This window comes from Rhinopithecus bieti, unplaced genomic scaffold (assembly GCF_001698545.2).
Source record: "Rhinopithecus bieti isolate Rb0 unplaced genomic scaffold, ASM169854v2 scaffold_15834, whole genome shotgun sequence".
Classification (NCBI taxonomy): Eukaryota; Metazoa; Chordata; class Mammalia; order Primates; family Cercopithecidae; genus Rhinopithecus; species Rhinopithecus bieti.
Genome location: NW_016808980.1, coordinates 673007 through 690247, shown reverse-complemented (window position 1 = coordinate 690247; position 17241 = coordinate 673007). Strand labels below are relative to the sequence as shown.

The 17241-nt window shown below is 42.8% G+C and overlaps 1 protein-coding gene across 3 annotated transcripts in view; it reads right to left on the bottom strand.

The window, feature by feature from the left end:
- SLC9A8 (solute carrier family 9 member A8) overlaps positions 1 to 17241 on the bottom strand; it is an 80667-nt gene that overhangs the window by 42606 nt on the left and 20820 nt on the right. For all 3 annotated transcript variants that reach the window (XR_001888372.1, XM_017888160.1, XM_017888161.1), the window contains exons 4-6: positions 12232 to 12290; positions 5249 to 5332; positions 694 to 795 (exon numbers count right to left, since the gene is read on the bottom strand). Coding sequence is in view for 2 of the 3 variants with exons in the window: in XM_017888160.1 (XP_017743649.1) it covers positions 694 to 795; positions 5249 to 5332; positions 12232 to 12290 (245 nt within the window). In the remaining variant the exon portion in view is untranslated. The remainder of the gene's footprint in view (positions 1 to 693; positions 796 to 5248; positions 5333 to 12231; positions 12291 to 17241) is intronic.

Genomic DNA, 17241 nt, shown 5'->3' with positions numbered 1-17241 from the left:
GGCAAACTTTCTGCAACTGACAATAAAGGAAAAGAATGTGACATGCATGGACATGCATAGTACAAAACTACAGATACTACCTTCCTAGGGATGTTTGGTCTAAATTAGTTTGAATTAATTTGAAGTCTAAAGTAGAGACCATCCAACTGATGTCACTGGGAAGTGGTTTAGCAATTGTGGAAAATCCAGGGTATATAATTCTATAGGTAGACAGCTTAGAATTGAGTGAACAGATTCAGAATCACCTTTGATTTTATTATTTCTCCAATGCCAGCAGAAAAGCACATCTTTGATTTTTTAAATGCAAATTTTTATCAAAAAACAGCATTTAACCCCAATTCAGTCTACCTGACAACACAACTGTTTGAAGTTCTTGATGGCATATATTTGGCTTTATTTTTAGACTTTCTAATTTAAGACAGTATTGGTTTGCAAATAAAATCAAATACTTTGGAGGGGGATTATGGAAAAGATTTACTCAATTCCAGATACCAAAGGTCTTGCAGGACACTTTGAAACAATTTAGCATGCCTCTACTGTGCCTCATATGAAGCTAGGATTTCCTTCCAGAAGGAATTTACCCTAAGGGTGAAACCCAGGCCCCACGAAGTGGCCCCATTTCACCTTCCCACCTCCCTGCACTAGCTCTAAGAATATAAGACTTTCAAAGTGTTTCAAAGATGATTTTCTTACCTGACCCAGAAAATAAATTCCTCCACCTACTACAAAAGCAGATATTGCCGTCCCAAAAACAGCGAACAGGGTGATGGAACCAATATTTTGAAAGAAGTTACCCTGTTTGAAAAGAGCAGAAATCAGGGAAATGATTAGAAAAGCCATTCCTGTCAGTGAAGTCATGGCCCGCACACCTGGCCCTCTCGGCTGACTTGATTCTCTATGAAAGGCACCACTGCCCATCCTGTGTGGCAAGCTGGGAGCCTGGAAGTCTTCCTGCACCCCTGCACCTACTGCAGTGTCCCGTCATTCACATCATCCTTCATCTGGAACGCTGCAGAGCTTCACACAAGTCTCCTCAACTCCTATGAGCCCCTTTCCCTCCACTCTCCAGTCCTTCCAGAATGATCCTCCCAAAAGACAAATCTGATTGTGCTGCCTTCACCTGGACCCCTACTTCCACTTAAAATGCAGCTAGCCCCCAGCCTGGATGACTCCACCCCTGGGGAGGCCTCTGGGCTCATCTGGCACCATGCTCGCCTTTGTTCTCTGGGTTCCAGTCCCACTGGTGGCTTCGAGCGGGTTGTGCTCCCTCTTTGCTTGTTAAGCTTTCATCATCCCAAGATCTCGGGACATTTCAACTCTTCCTGATCCCTCAGCCAGCTCCCAGCTCAGATCCTAGTCTATGCTCTCAGTGCACAGTCACCCCACCTTGTAGCGGTTGACAAGACTGCAATTTTGCACTTATTTATGTAACTGATGTCTGATTTTCCCATGAGGCTGCAGGCTCATTCTGGGCAATGACCACGTCTGCTTTCGCACAACACAGTCCCTGACATAATGTCCCTCAGATGGAGGATGCCCAACAGACAGGCACTGACGGAATTAACTGTGTTTCACGTCCAAAGTCCACACAATTAGGATACCAAGATACACTATCAGATATTCCTTTTTCCTGGCCAGGTATTTTAAACAATTTTACTTCACTCTATTAGTATCATCATTAACTATGACACATAAAATGTTTCTATCTATACTTCACACCATTTAAGAGAAAATATTCAAGTCCAAGCAGCATGGTAACATCTTTCAAATTTCCATAAAATTAAGGAAATTAAGCTAGTTATCATAACCCTATGGACTCCACTTAGGACTTACCAAGAGGCTTTAACCACTCCCGATTGTGGGTGTGAACAAGATTCTTGTTTTCAGCTCAGAAATCGCCAAACCAGGGACATTAGGACCTGCTACTTTAAAGCCCACTCATGAAGGAGTGTCCTCAGCTGAACACTGACTACCCCACTAAGCCTACCTCCTAGAAGCTGCAATTTTGACTTGGCTGCCTATAATCTGACATTTAATTCCTTTATTTGGCATATCAATCTTTACTGCACAAAGAATTTTAAAATAACTCAAGGCAAACACAATGATTTGGTTTTTCAAAACAAAGGGCTTTCAATCTATGAGTTTCTCTTTGCAAATCGCTGTTTTCTTTTGTTATTTCAAAACATATTAGGCTGGGCTCAGTGGCTCAAGCCTGTAATCCCAGCACTTTGGGGGGCCAAGGCGGGTGGATCACCTAAGGTCAGGAGTTCGAGACCAACCTGACCAACATGGAGAAACCTCATTTCTACTAAAAATACAAAATTAGCAGGTGTGGTGATGGGCACCTGTAATCCCAGCTACTCGGGAGGCTGAGGCAGGAGGATCGCTTGAACCCGGGAGGCCAAGGTTGCAATGAGCCGAGATCACACCATTGCACTCCAGCCTGGGTAATGAGCAAAACTCCATCTCAAACAAACAAACAAACAAACAAACAAAAAGATTAATCAGTTTTGACCTGTTTGCGGAGTTCTAATGTTGATATAATTTATATACTTGGTTAATATTAATCTGGATCCTGAAATTTACCCAAATTAAAGTTACCACACTACAAGAACTTCCCTCTGCTAGATAAAGCAAATTTACTGTTTCTCTTTGACATAATTAACATCCTACGATTTGTGTAATATTTACAATTCAAAGAACCAGTCGCTGCCTAGCTAATGTATATCAACTGATGATAATCTTACTGAAATCTGTATTCTAAGTCCAAATTTACATTAGCAAATATCACAACATTAAAATAAAATATTCCAACTTTATTTCCTGTCATCTTTGGGGCAGGGTAGAAAGTAGACAGAAGTTTCAGAATTAGCATTTCATAATCCTATAAGTCCCTTTCATATAAATTGTCACATTATCTGCTGGAAAGTCATCTTCAACAAAATATTTTTCTAAAAAACTATTACTTTCCTCAAATTTTGAACAAGTTTCTCTCCCTTCCCTCTAAAAAAAAAATAGAAAATAAAAACTTTACATTCTCTAATATTTAAAATGTCATGTTTTTAAGTCAAAATCAAGTCAATTTCCTCAGCACGTTTTGAAATAGTTTCATAATCTGCTTACAGTTAAGATTTGTTTACAAAGTGAAAGACAGAAAGATATGGTGACCTTCAACTTATGTTTCCTTGTTAAAAATTATCTGATGTCAGTAACAGTTTCTAAAACTTGGGAATATTTTTTACATTAAACTTCCTTTTCACTTTTTCTTTGGATAGATGTACAATAAAATAATAACTTTAAAAAAATCTGGGCTGAACATCTTAATATATTTTGTTTCAGTACAGGAAAATTAAAGACTTAATTTCTATGTTTTACCAAAATTTCTAGACAATTCTAATCTGTTTTTTAAAATTGTTTATTTATTTATTTTATACCATGTCAACAACAAAGTAAGTTTATTTTATTTACTTATTTTGAGACAAAGTCTCCCTCTATCACCCAGGCTGGAGTGCAGTGGCGTGATCTCAGCTCACTGGAAGCTCCACCTCCTGAGTTCAAACGATTCTCATGATTCTCATGCTTCAGCCTCCGGAGTAGCTGGGATTACAGGCACGCACCACCACGACCAACTAGTTTTTGTATTTTTAGTAGAGATGGCGTTTCGTCATGTTGGCCAGACTGGTCTTGAATCCCTGGCCTCAAGTGATCCACCCACCTCGGCCTCTCAAATTGCTGGGATTACAGGCATGAGCCACTGGGCCTGACCTATTAAGTTTAATAAATTATTATTACTACTACTGGAGGTGGTATTGTTACTAATAACAGATAACATTTTTATCATTAATAACAAGAAGCAGCACTCCATTTATTGTGGTGGGTGGTGCTTTGCCTACATTCTTTCATCTAGTGTGAATCTCAAAGCACCCTGGGAAGGGTAGGGTTTTGGGGTTTTTGGTTCTTACTTTACCAAAAGAAACCTGTAGGGGCAGCGCATGATTAGACCTGTATTGTGTCTCTGGCTTTCCTCTCTCCAAGGGCTGGCTTAAACTTTCCAATCTTCACAGTTTTTTAAAAAATCACATTCACAAAATAGCTGTTGTATTATTAATACTAGTATTTTAAGTTGAATCACTTTATTTTAAAACTTAAATACATTTATGTTTAAAGAAAACTCACAGACAAGGAAAAAACCACGCACAGACACAAACAGGCTTAAAAGTGAGAAGCTCCTGCCAGGCAGAAAGACTCACACTAGGGGCCAGGCACGGTGGCTCACGCCTGTAATCCCAGCACTTTGGGAGGCTGAGGTGGGTGGATCACTTGAGGACAGGAGTTTTGAGAACAGCCTGGCTGACATGGTAAAACCTCGTGTCTACTAAAAACACAAAAATTAGCTGGACATGGTGGCGTGTGCCTGTAATCCCAGTTACTCAGGAGTTTGAGGCAGAAGAATTGATTGAACTCGCGAGGCGGAGATTGCAGTGAGCCAAGATCATGCCACTGCACTCCAGCCTGGGTGACACAGCGAGACTCCATCTCAAAACACAAAACAAAACAAAACAGCACCTCACACTGGGAGTTGCAAGGCAATGGTCATCAAGGCCAAGCCAAAGCAGAGAAGTGGGTAGGGGCCAGTGCCACTGCTCGCCAAGGCAGGGAGGCAAGGATGGGCAGGCAACTGTGGGACTAGGAAGGGAAGGATGGGGCTCCAGCCTCGGAAGGAGAAACTGGACCAGGGAGTGGGTGAGAAGAGATAAAGGCTGAGGGATGAAGGGGAATATCAAGCTGGGGTCTGAGGCCATGGGAGGACACTGAGAGGGAGACAAGAAAGGATGGATGGGCCTGAGGAGGTTAGAAAGGCCCCAGTGGGGGAGCTGAAAGAAACAAAAGCGCTGGGGCACATGTCCCTGTCATCCCAGGACACAGTCTACCCTCTGTACATCTATCAGTCTGTGTCCAGGAAGACGAGTCAATGCATCATCTGTGAGCCACTTAACATCACTTCAGCCATCTTTTTGGGCAAAGCACCCATTTATGGCAAACACTGGGTCAGTGAATCACACTGCCTGAAACTTTCAAGCAGCCAATTGATCATGTCTGCTCCTCTCCAGAATTCAGGCACTGCAGTCCAGCTTCCACTGAGCACAACCAGGAAGAAGCAGAGCTAACACCCAAGCTTTTAAGGAACTTGCTTTACAAACATGAGAAACTGTCCAGACCAAAGCACCAATGTGGGCCTGAGTCTCACCTTGTGTAATGAATATCCAGACTCAAAGATAATAGGGGGAAGCAGGAGGAGGAAAAACATGTTTGGACGAAACATTTCTTCTTCCTGTAAATAGAAAATGGGATTCTTAAGAGGCATGGAATTTGTGTAATTAAGAAATAAATTCATCAATAAAGAGCCAAAATAATTCTTCTTTCAGAGCCTGGCCTAATGGAAACGTATAATGTTTAAATAACTACCTGATAATAAAATCAAGCAGAATGAGAGATTCCCCATCAAAAAAAAAAAAAAAATGAAACCGCATTTTATATTATTATTATTATTATTTTTGAGACAGAGTCTTGCTCTGTCACCCAGGCTAGAGTGCATGGCCGGATCTCAGCTCACTGCAAGCTCCGCCTCCCGGGTTCACGCCATTCTCCTGCCTCAGCCTCCTGAGTAGCTGGGACTACAGCCGCCCGCCACCTCGCCCAGCTAGTTTTTTGTATTTTTTTTTTAGTAGAGACTAGAGACGGGGTTTCACCGTGTTAGCCAGGATGGTCTCGATCTCCTGACCTCGTGATCTACCTGTCTCGGCCTCCCAAAGTGCTAGGATTACAGGCTTGAGCCACCGCGCCCAGCCTATTATTTTTATCATTATTATTATTATTTTGAGACAGAATCTTGCTCTGTTGCCCAGGCTGAAGTGCAGTGGTGCAATCACAGCTCCCTGCAGCCTCAACCTCCTGGACTCAAGTGATCCTCTCACTTCAGCCTCCTGAGTAGCTGGGACTACATGTGCGTGCTACCATGCCAGGCTTTTTTTTTCTTTTTTTTAGATACAGGGTCCGCTGTGTTGCCCAGGCTGGTCTCAAAGTCCTAACCTCAAGCAATCCTCCCACCTCAGCTTCCCAAAATGCTGGGATTACAGGCATGAGCCACCGCACCTGGTCAAGACAAGGATTTTAAAGGTGACCAGCGAAAAGAAATAGCACAACAAACTGCTTCCAAACACACAGTAGTATGTTTTTTATTCCTTAGTATAGAAAGAAAATTAATCTGAATCTAGAAAATTTCAATTCTGGTTGCATACTTTCAAAAACAAGTCTACAAACTGGAATTCCTCCAGGAAAAAGGTAACGGCAAACCCTAAAACAATCCACTCAGAGGAACAGGAAACCCTACACATGGTTAAAATAGCTCTGCCTTCTTTCTGCTTATCACAGACAACTCTGCCGTTTTCCAAAGTCTGATGTGATGAAACAGTCCCCACGGGATGCTTTTCTGACTTGAGACTTGGCTACAAAGACAGCCCCTTACCATGTGTCTTGCTATAAAAGAACACCTGAGGCTGGGTAATTTACAAAGGAAAAATATTTATTTGGCTCATGAGTCTGCTGTCTGGAAAAGTTCAAGACTGGGTATCTGATAAGAACCTTAGGCTGCTTCCACTCATGGGGGAAGAGAAGGGGAGCCAGAGTGTGCAGAGATCCATGGCAAGAGAGAAAGAAAGCGGGGGGGTGGGACCAGGCTCTTTTAACAATCAGCTGTATAGGGAACGAACAGAGCAAGAACTCATGCACCTCCCTCCCCCAGCAAGGGCATCAGTCTATCCATGAGGGTCCACCCCCATGACCCAAACACTTCCAACACTGGAATCAAATTTCAACATGAGGTTTAGGGAGACAAACGCCCAAACCATTGCACCTTGCTTCCAGATTTGATCATTAAGTGCCATTATGAATGGTGTTTCCAGAATACAGCCAACTTTGGAGGGATGAAACAATAACAATTTCATTTTCTATATTATTAGAATATCTCTCTAGTTGTTGGTAGAATTTGGGGAAAATATATATTGGTCCTCAAGCGCAAAATGGTTATGTGTAATACATAGTCTTTTAAAATGCAAAATCAGGCCCTTTTCATATGAATATTTTCCCATGTCACAATTTTGACAGTCTGATTTCTTGTCAAAATCCCTATTCCAAAGAATGCCTAAATGTATTCTTACAAATGTACAGCTGTTACCATAAAGACTAAAAAAAATTCTAAAAAGGCTCAAAATAGAAGCAAATGATGACTTCTGAAACGCCTTATTAAGTCTTAAAATAGCAGCATGTACAACAAGCTCATGATTCAGACTGGGACTGTGTGAAAAGAAATGAGCCGAGCTCTGTGTTTTGTGGGGCAACCTATTCTCAGGATCTGTGCAGCAGGACCACTATATACAGCCTTTTGGAGGTACAAAACTACCCCTCCCACCCTGGGAAAAAGGAAAATCTACCTATAGTGGGGTTACATAGTATCCCCCAACCCCAACCCCAATTCATGTCCACTAGGAATCTCAGAATGTGACCTTATTTGGAAATAGGGTCTCTGCAGATCTAATGAAGGTAAGTATCTAGATGACCTTACACTGGATAAGGGAAGGCCAAAGGCAGCAAACATCAACTTGTAAGAGACAGAACGAGGCACACAGAGACGTGTAGAAGAAGCCCATGTGAGCACACAGACAAAGACAGGAGTGATGCGGCCAGAAGCCAAGGAAAACCTGGGCCACCAGAAGCTGGGAGATGCAATGAAGAATTATTTTCTAGAGTCTTTGGGAGGGAACCCGGCCCTGCTGATACCTTGACTTCTCACTTCTGGCCTCCACTTAGTTTGTGGTAATTTGTTACTGCAGCCCTCATGAGCACACCGCCTTTCAGGGAAATAGTGTTATAGTTCCTTTTGGCAATGGCTCCCCAAAATGGTCTGAGGTGATTTTAGGTGGCACTTGAGCAGTGTGTGTCAAATACCACTGACCTCACGGATTGAGACAGTCAGCCCCTTCTGATTATTTCTTCAGGCCCAAATAAATCCAAGACACCTTAGGATGGCAATACCGCCTCTAAGGGCTCTAACGTGCTGATCTCCCTCAACAGAGAGCAGACTTGACCTCTGATGCTTCAGCAGGCATCTGCACTACTTCATTTTTATCATGTTTACAAAACAACATTAGTTTCTGAATGGAAATAGTACTGTAACGTTGCCTTGAAAATAAACATGGCCAGGCGTGGGGGCCCATGCCTGTAATCCCAGCACTTTGGGAGGCCAAGGTGGATGGATCACGAGGTCAGGAGTTCCAGACCAGCCTGGCCAACCTGGTGAAATCTTGTCTCTACTAAAAATACAAAAATTAGCTGGGCGTGGTGACAGGCACCTGTAATCCTAGCTACTCAGGAGGCTAAGGCAGGAGAACTGCTTGAACCTGGGAGGCGGAGGTTGCAGTGAGCTGAGACCACACCATTGCACTCCAGCCTGGGTAACACAGTGAGACTCTGTCCACTCCCCGACAAGCCCCTGCAAAAAAAAAAAAAAAAAAAGAAAATAAGAAAATAAATATATAGGCCAGGCACAGTGGCTCAATTCTATAATCCTAACACTTTGGGAGGCCAAGGTGGGAGGATCACATGAGCTCAGGAGTTCGAGATCAGTCTGAGCAGCATAGTGACATCGTGTCTCTACAAAAATTTTTTTAAAAAATTAGCCACACTCAGGAGCAGTGGCTCACACCTGTAATCCCAGCACTTTGGGAAGATAAGGTGGGTAGATCACTTAATGTCAGGAGTTTGAGACCAGCCTGGCTAACAAGGTGAGACCCTGTCTCTACTAAAAATACAAAAATTAGCCGGGCACGGTGGCACACACCTGTTCTCCTGCCTAGCTACTCTGAAGGCTGAGACAGGAGAATCATTTGAACCCGGGAGGCAGAGGTTGCAGTGAGCCGAGATTGCACCACTGCACTCTAGCCTGGACAACTGAGCGAGACTCTGTCAAAAAAAAGAAAGTAATAAATAAATAAATAATATACATACATATATTTAAAAAGCAAATTGATAGAAAAATATTAAGCACATGATAATACAGGTAGAATGCAGACCCAGCAGGTCAGTTTGGAATCAGAACTTCAGGGAAAGAAACCACCAGCTCCTCTTGTTTTTCTGACTTCCGACTGCTCCCTGCACATCTGGTTTCCAGGCAGATATCCTGCTTCTCACTCTGACTCTCCACAAATGCAGGCTCCTCCAGGAAGCCTGCCCCAATTCTTTTTTTTTTTTTTAGAGACAGGGTCTTGCTCTGTTACCCAGGCTGGACTGCAGTGGTGCAATTATAACTCACTGCAGCCTCAAACTTCTGGGCTCAAGCGATCCTCCTGCCTCAGCCTTCCAAGTAGGTGGGACCACTGGTACATGCTGCCATCCCCAATCTAGCCTTCTTTTCTGAGGTCAAGCACTGGTTATCTGGATGACACTTCAGGCACTTTATCACATCCATCACCTAACTTGTTTCATGGTCTGTACTGTTAAATACATTCTATTATTTAATCTTGAAAAGTAACATCTGTTGGAAAACAAAAATTCAGTAACAATGATGCATATAAAACTAGAAGTGAAAGATCACCTCCTATTCCCCTACTCCCACTGCTTACAGCAGGGGTCACAAGCAAAGGTTTCTTGGGGCCACACTGCATGACCCGGAAGATAAGCCCTTCTGCTCAGTGTCTCTGAACACTGCTGGACTTAGTGTTAAGAGAGCTTCTGCTTTTCCAAGAGAAGCTAGAAGTTCTGAATTTTATGTAAAATTTCCAGAATTTTATATAGACTGGTAATATTTTAAAATCTAACTTTTTTTTTTTCTTTGAGATGGAGCCTCACTCTGTCACCCAGGCTGGAGTGCGGTGGCTCAATCTCGGCTCACTGCAACCTCCACCTCCTGGGTTCAAGTGATTCTTGTGCCTCAGCCTCCCAAGTAGCTGGGACTACAGGTGCGTGCCACCACGCCCAGCTAGTTTTTTGTATTTTTAGTAGAGACAAAGTTTCACCATGTTGGCCAGGCTGGTCTCAAACTCCTGACCTCAGATGATCCACACAATTTGGCCTCTCAAAGTTCTGGGATTACAGGCATGAGCCACCACACCCGGCCAAAATCTAACAATTTTTAATTGTTTTACAGCCAATTCAAACTTTTGATTTTTTTTTTTTTTTTTTTGAGTGGAGTCTCGCTCTGTCGCCCGGACTGGAGTGCCAGTGGCCAGATCTCAGCTCACTGGCATCTCCGCCTCCCGGGTTTAACGCCCATCTCCCTGCCTCAGCCTCCGAGTAGCTGGGACTACAGCGCCCGCCACCTCGCCCGGCTAGTTTTTTGTATTTTTAGTAGAGACGGGGCTTTCCACCGTGATTAGCCAGGATGGTCCTGGATCTCCTGACCTCGTTGATCCGCCCCGTCTCGGCCTCCCAAAGTGCTGGGATTACGGCTGAGCCATCCGCGCCCGGCCATTTATTTTTATTTTTAATCTTTTTGTATTTTTGTAAGAGACAGAGTTTCACCATGTTGCCCAGCTGGCTCGAGCTCCTGCGGTCAGGCGATCACCCACCTTGGCCTCCAAAGTGCTGGGATTATAGGCATGAGCCACCATGCCAGTCTGTCAAATGATTTTTTTTTTTTTTTTTTTTTGAGACGGAGTCTTGCTGTGGCCGCCCAGGCTGAGGTGCAGTGGCCGGATCTCAGCTCACCTGCGCTCCGCCTCCCGGGTTCATGCCATTCTCCTGCCTCAGCCTCCCAAGTAGCTGGGACTACAGGCGCCCGCCACCTCGCCCGGCTAGTTTTTTGTATTTTTTAGTAGAGATAGGGGTTTCACCATGTGAGCCAGGATGGTCTTGATCTCCTGACCTCGTGATTCACCCGTCTTGGCCTCCCAAAGTGCTGGGATTACAGGCTTGAGCCACCGCGCCCGGCCAGATCAAATGATTTTTAAATCAGATCAAACAAAATGGGTTAGCGGGCAAAATCTACACATCAGGCTATATCTAGCCTAGGAGTAGAAAAAGGCTCTTCAGTCATGACCCACTCTCGGAGTGGTTAAATGTAACCAAGTCACAGGAAGGCAGAGATCCCACATGGAACGTGCTCCAGTGGGGCCTCCCCAGCACAGGTGTGTCCTATCACTCTTCGGAGTTCAATACACATTTTGAAAATTTATTTAATATATAAAATATTTCATTACTACTATTTATAACAGCTTCAAATTGTGTTTTACGTTAGGCTATAAGGTTTGTCTTGCTAATTTTATACTCTACAGTTTCACAGGTCAAATAATCCTAGGACCTAGGAGCTTCATCAAAGTAGGAAGGGCTCAAATGTGATCAATTTCAGCCACATAATTCTTTACTATTTTGAAATGAATCTTATTTCTCTCCACAAAATCAATTTTGTAGCATACTTGTTAATCTCACCCTACTCAACATGGATGCTCAAGTTGATGTTGAAATTCCAGTTTCAATGAGTACTTGCAACCCAGGATGATATTCATACTCTAATAACCTCTTTAACACAAGGGTATGTATATTAGCAAACTGAGGACGGGGTGGTACGGTGGAGAAAACACTGTATATTCAGGCCAGAGGGTTTGCACACAAGACTCCACTCAGCCACTTTCTTACTAGCTCTGTGACACTGAATACATCCCAATCTCCCTGAGTGTCACCTTTTTCATGTGTAAAAATGCGGTGATGATATTACAATACCCAGACAATCCACCTCACATGACTGTCATGAGGATAATATGAGCCACAATATATGAAGTACTGTGTTTCACAGTACCAGACAAGTATGTTTTATTATCCTCAGTTGTCAGAATGGAATTGGGATCAATAAACAGTATTTAATGTTTAATGCTAATTAGAGAATTTTCCTGCCTAATAAAGTAGGTTAGCCTTGGATTACAAAAATGCAAGTATAATAACAACAACAAAAATATGACATTGGTGCTCCCACGTGCACTTGAAACAGTATGAGACTTATGCTTTTGCAAAAACTCAGCTGTAAAGGCATCAAACTGTATCTAATAAGAAAATTTTTAAATTAATGGGGTATATAATATAATAATATAAATAACTCCACTGATAGCCAAGTAATTACAAAAAAAAAAGCCAGCATAACCATCAATGTTACTAAAATTAAGAACAACCAAAGGGCAAACCTACCTTCCAATTCGCCAGTTTTTTAAACTCTATAATTTTTATAACTGCTCCCATGAGAATACCTACAAGAGAAAATTTAACATAAATTTAAGATATGAGAAAGATTACTCAAATTTAAGATATGACACAGCCTCAGAGGTCCTGACGACATGTGCCCTAGGTGGTCGGGGCACAGCTTCGTTTTACACATTTTAGGGAGATGTGAGACATCTATCACATGAATTTCTCGCTCACATCGCAGGCAAACACACTAAAATGAAGCACAAAAGTCAGGCTGTGGGGGAGGAAAAGCATTTTAAAGCAAGACCCAAGGATACTCTGACTGGTGAAGATTTATCACCTGTCATTTTTACTATATCCACCCATTTTCAATGTGAAATGGCAGAGTTTACAAGCTAAGTTTGCCATGTACTGTTTATTTCCATCATTTTCAAAAAAGAATCCATGATCACTTTCTCAGACTCAAATAGCAGTTCCATGTTGAATATTTAGTTACAAAAACACAAATGCTGAAAATAACCTAAAGTAAAAGTCCTGTGAAATTCCTGGAAGAAAACAGACCATCTAAGTTCAGGCATGTTTCCATAAAGCTGACAGGCTCATCATTCTCATAAAAGCAGCTACCAAAAATAATTCTCAAAGCAGCAGCATGGGCACAATTTATGATTGCCCTGCTACTCCCTAGATAAACGACTCTTAACCCTCTGTTGGTTCACCAGAATCACCACGGGAACTTTTTATAAAATGAAGACGTCCAAGTAGAACTTCAGACCTACTACATCACAATCTCGGGTAGGAGATGACACAAAGCAAGCCTGCAGGCCATTCCATGGATGCTTCAAAATGAAGACTTCCCTCTCCCAGAGAGGAAGGAGCTTTCGCCACAAGAAGATGGAAGCACAGCTTACTGGGTGGGTGTGAGATAATACCAAAACACAGAATTTCAGCAGGAAAAGGATGTGCACTAACACTACCTTAGGGTAGGTAGTTGCAGGTGAAGAGGGGAGATAAGTTCATTTGCACTTTATAAACCTCCATGCTATTTGAATTGATACATAGTATTAAAAAATAATAAAATTATTTTGAAAAAGAGGAAGGACCCCAGACAAAATAAAGCTGAGCTATAAAACGAGTCAATGGGCCGGGCGCGGTGGCTCAAGCCTGTAATCCTAGTACTTTGGGAGGCCGAGACGGGCGGATCACAAGGTCAGGAGATCGAGACCACCCTGGCTAATACGGTGAAACCCCGTCTCTACTAAAGAATACAAAAAACTAGCCGGGTGACGAGGCGGGTGCCTGTAGTCCCAGCTACTTGGGAGGCGGAGGCAGAGCTTGCAGTGAGCTGAGATCCGGCCACCGCACTCCAGCCTGGGCGACAGAGCCAGACTCCGTCTCAAAAAAAAAAAGTCAATGAATATACATTCCTTTGCCAGGGGGCATGGAGCATAGATTCTAACCCATCTCCTGCTACAGTTCCCCAAGAGCTCCCATGTTCTTATTTTTTCAGGTTGTAATTACATTTTAAGGAGCTTTTACACTTTTGTTAGCCAAATAGTATGTGGATACTATGTAAAATGTCATAAATAAGACAAAAGCCCCTTTAGATCATACCCCACTTCCACCCCCATCTTCATTCTCTCTCTTCCTGGCCCAAGGTAACAATTTTGGAAAGGTTGGGAAATATTACATCAGGCCCTTCTCTATCCTCTTACATATATATACATATATATATTTAACTGAACAGTAACAGGGTGTGAGAGTGTGTGTGTGTGTGTAAGTGTATGCATGGCACACCTGAGTGTTTTTATTTATATAAAATTTATGGTAGTATAATGTATCATCCTACTACTTGCTATTTTGCTTAGCATTAAGTCTTAGAGAGCTGGTCAGGGATTATTATGTACAGATTTGCTTCATTCCTTTTAACAGCTGGGCAGCATAGTATTAAAATGCCACAGAACCAACCAGGCGCGGTGGCTCACCCCTGTAATCCCAGCACAGGAGGCTGAAGCAGGTGGATCGCCTGAGGTTAGGAGTTCAAGACCAGCCTGGTCAACATAGTGAAACCCCCGTCTCTACTAAAAATACAAAAAATTAGCTGGGTGTGTTGGTGGGCACCTGTAATCTCAGCTATTAGGGAGGCTGAGGCAGGAGAATCGCTTGAACCCGGGAGGTGGAGGTTGCAGTGAGCCGAGATGGTGCCATTGCACCCCAGCCTGGGCAACAAGAGCGAAACTCCATCTCAAACAAACAAACAAACGAACAAAAACAACAACAAAAAATGCCACAGAACCAAGCGCAGTGGCACCTGCTTATATCCTAGCTACTCAGGAGGCTGAGGCAGGGGGATTGTTTGAGCCTAGGAGTTCAAGATTGTAATGCACCATGGTTGCACCTGTAAACAGCCACTGCACTCCAGGCTGTGCAAGACCTCATCCCTCTTAAAAAAAAAAAAAAAAAAGAAGAAGAAGAAAAGAAAAGAAGCCACAAATTGAACAGATATTTCTGACTGGGCACAGTAGCTCACATGTGTAATTCCAGCACTTTGGGAGGCTGAGGAGAGAGGATTACTTGGACCCAGGAGTTCGAGACCAGCCTAAGCATCACAGGAAAACTCCGTCTCTACAAAAAAATTTAAAAATTAGCTAGGAGCCAGGTGTGGTGGCTCACACCTGTAATCCCAGCACTTTAGGTGGCCAAGACAGGTGGATTACCTGAGGTCAGGAGTTCAAGACCAGCTCGGCCAACATGGTGAAACACTGGTCTCTACTTTTGCAAAAACTCAGATGTAAAGGCATCAAGCTGGTCTCTACTAAAAATACAAAAATTAGCTGGGCGTGGTGGCAAGTGCCTGTAATCCCAGCTACTCTGAAGGCTGAGGCAGGAGAGTTGCTTGACCTGAGAGGCGGAGGTTGCAGTGAGCTGAGATTGCACCGTTGCATTCCAGCCTGGGCGACAGAACGAGACTCCGTCTCAAAAAGGAAAAAAAAATAAAAAAATAAAAAAAAATTTAAAAAAATTAGCTAGGTATGGTTGTTCATGCTTGTTAGTCCCAGCTATGTGGGAGGCTGAAGTGGATGCATTGCTTAAGCCTTGGAGGTGGAACCTACAGTGAGCCGTGATTGTGCCACTACATTCCAGCCTGGGTAACACAGTGAGACCTTGTCTTAAAAAAAGAAAAAAGAAAAAAGAAAAAACTTAGCCAGATGTGGTGGTAGGCAACTGTAGTCCTATTCAGGTAGCTGAGACGGGAAGACTGCTTGAGCCCAGGGGGTGGAGGCTGCAGTGAGCTATAATGATACCAATGTACTCCAGCCTGGGTGACAGAGCAAGACTCTGGCTCTAAAAATTTTTTAAAAAAATTTTAATTAAAATAAATTGAGGCCGGGTGCGGTGGCTCACGCCTGTAATCCCAACACTTTGGGAGGCCGAGGCGGGCGGATCACCTGAGTTCAGGAGTTCGAGACCAGCCTGGGCAACATGGTGAAATACCGTCTTTACTAAAAAAATATAAAAATTAGCTGGGCGTGGTGGCGGGCACCTCTAATCCCAGCTACTCAGGAGGCTGAGGCAGGAGAATCGCTTGAACCCGAGAGGCAGAGGTTGCAGTGAGCTGGGATCATGCCACTGCACTCCAGCCTGGTGGACAGAGTAAGACTCCATCTCAAAATATCAAACAAAATAAAATAAAAATAAAAATACACATAAATAAATTGAATAGATATTTCGGAAAAGAAGATGTACAAATGGCTGAGAAACATATGAAAAGATGTTCAACATCATAAATCATTAGGGAAATGCAAATAAAAACTACAATGAGATACCACTCCACACCCACTAGGATGGTTATGTAAACCAGAGTATCTGAGACAAGTCTCAGTCAAGTTTGGAAGTTTATTTTGCCAATGTTAAGGATGCCCACCCATGACACATGCCGGACGTAGCGGCAGGTACCTGTAATCCTAGCTACTCAGGAGGCTGAGGCAGGAGAATCACTTGAACCCGGGAGGCGGAGGTTGCAGTGAGCTGAGATTGTAGCACTGCATTCCAGCCTGGGCCATAGAGCAAGACTCCATCTCAAAAAAAAAAAAAAGGTGAATTGTGTGGTATGTGAAGCACATCTCAATAAAGCTGTTGCCAAACAAAAAGTACCACAGATTGTATGATTCTATTTCTTTATATGAAATGTCCAGGACAGGCAAATTCAGAGACAGAAAGTAGATTGGTGGTTTCCAGGGGATGGGAGAAGGGAGAAGGGAGAAATGGGGAGTGACTGCTAATGGGTATGAGTTTCTTTTTGGGGTAATGAAAATGTTCTGGAATTATTTAGAGGTGATAGTAGTACAACTCTGTGAATATACTAAAAAACTCTGAATTATGCACTATAAGATGGTGAAATTTATCATATGTGAATTATATTGCACTTAAAAAAAAAAACAACCTTTTTAACCATTCCCCCACTGATGGGTGTGCCTCCAACTGTTTGCTATTAATAGTGGTGCTGCATTGAACATGCTTGTACATGCCACTTTGTGTTGAGTATCTCCCTGTGGAAGACATTCACACACAAAAAAACAAGACTATTTCCCTAGGGCAGATCCAGAGAGTACAAATGGCAGGTTTACAAAGCATGAGCATTTTTAACTCTGAAAATGTTGCCAAATTATCCTCCAAAGTGGTTTTACTGACTTACACTTCCATAAGAAAGTGTCCCACATCTTCAGTCACACTGGATAATCATCAGATGTTAATATTTCTGCCAACATGGTGGGCAATACATTGTACTTTAATGTTTCAATTTGTATTTGCATTCAATTTGCATTCAGCAATTATCCTGATTACCAGGGAAGTTAAACCTCTTTCCATGGTTTCAGGCTTCATTTTTAAAGCTTAGTGTTTTTCTGCTTTACTAAAACCTCAGCTTTCTTTTTCCCTTCTAAACGTATACCAAATCTTAATGCCATGATTACCTTGTTTATAACCACACATGAAGCAGTTACATTTGAAAATCAG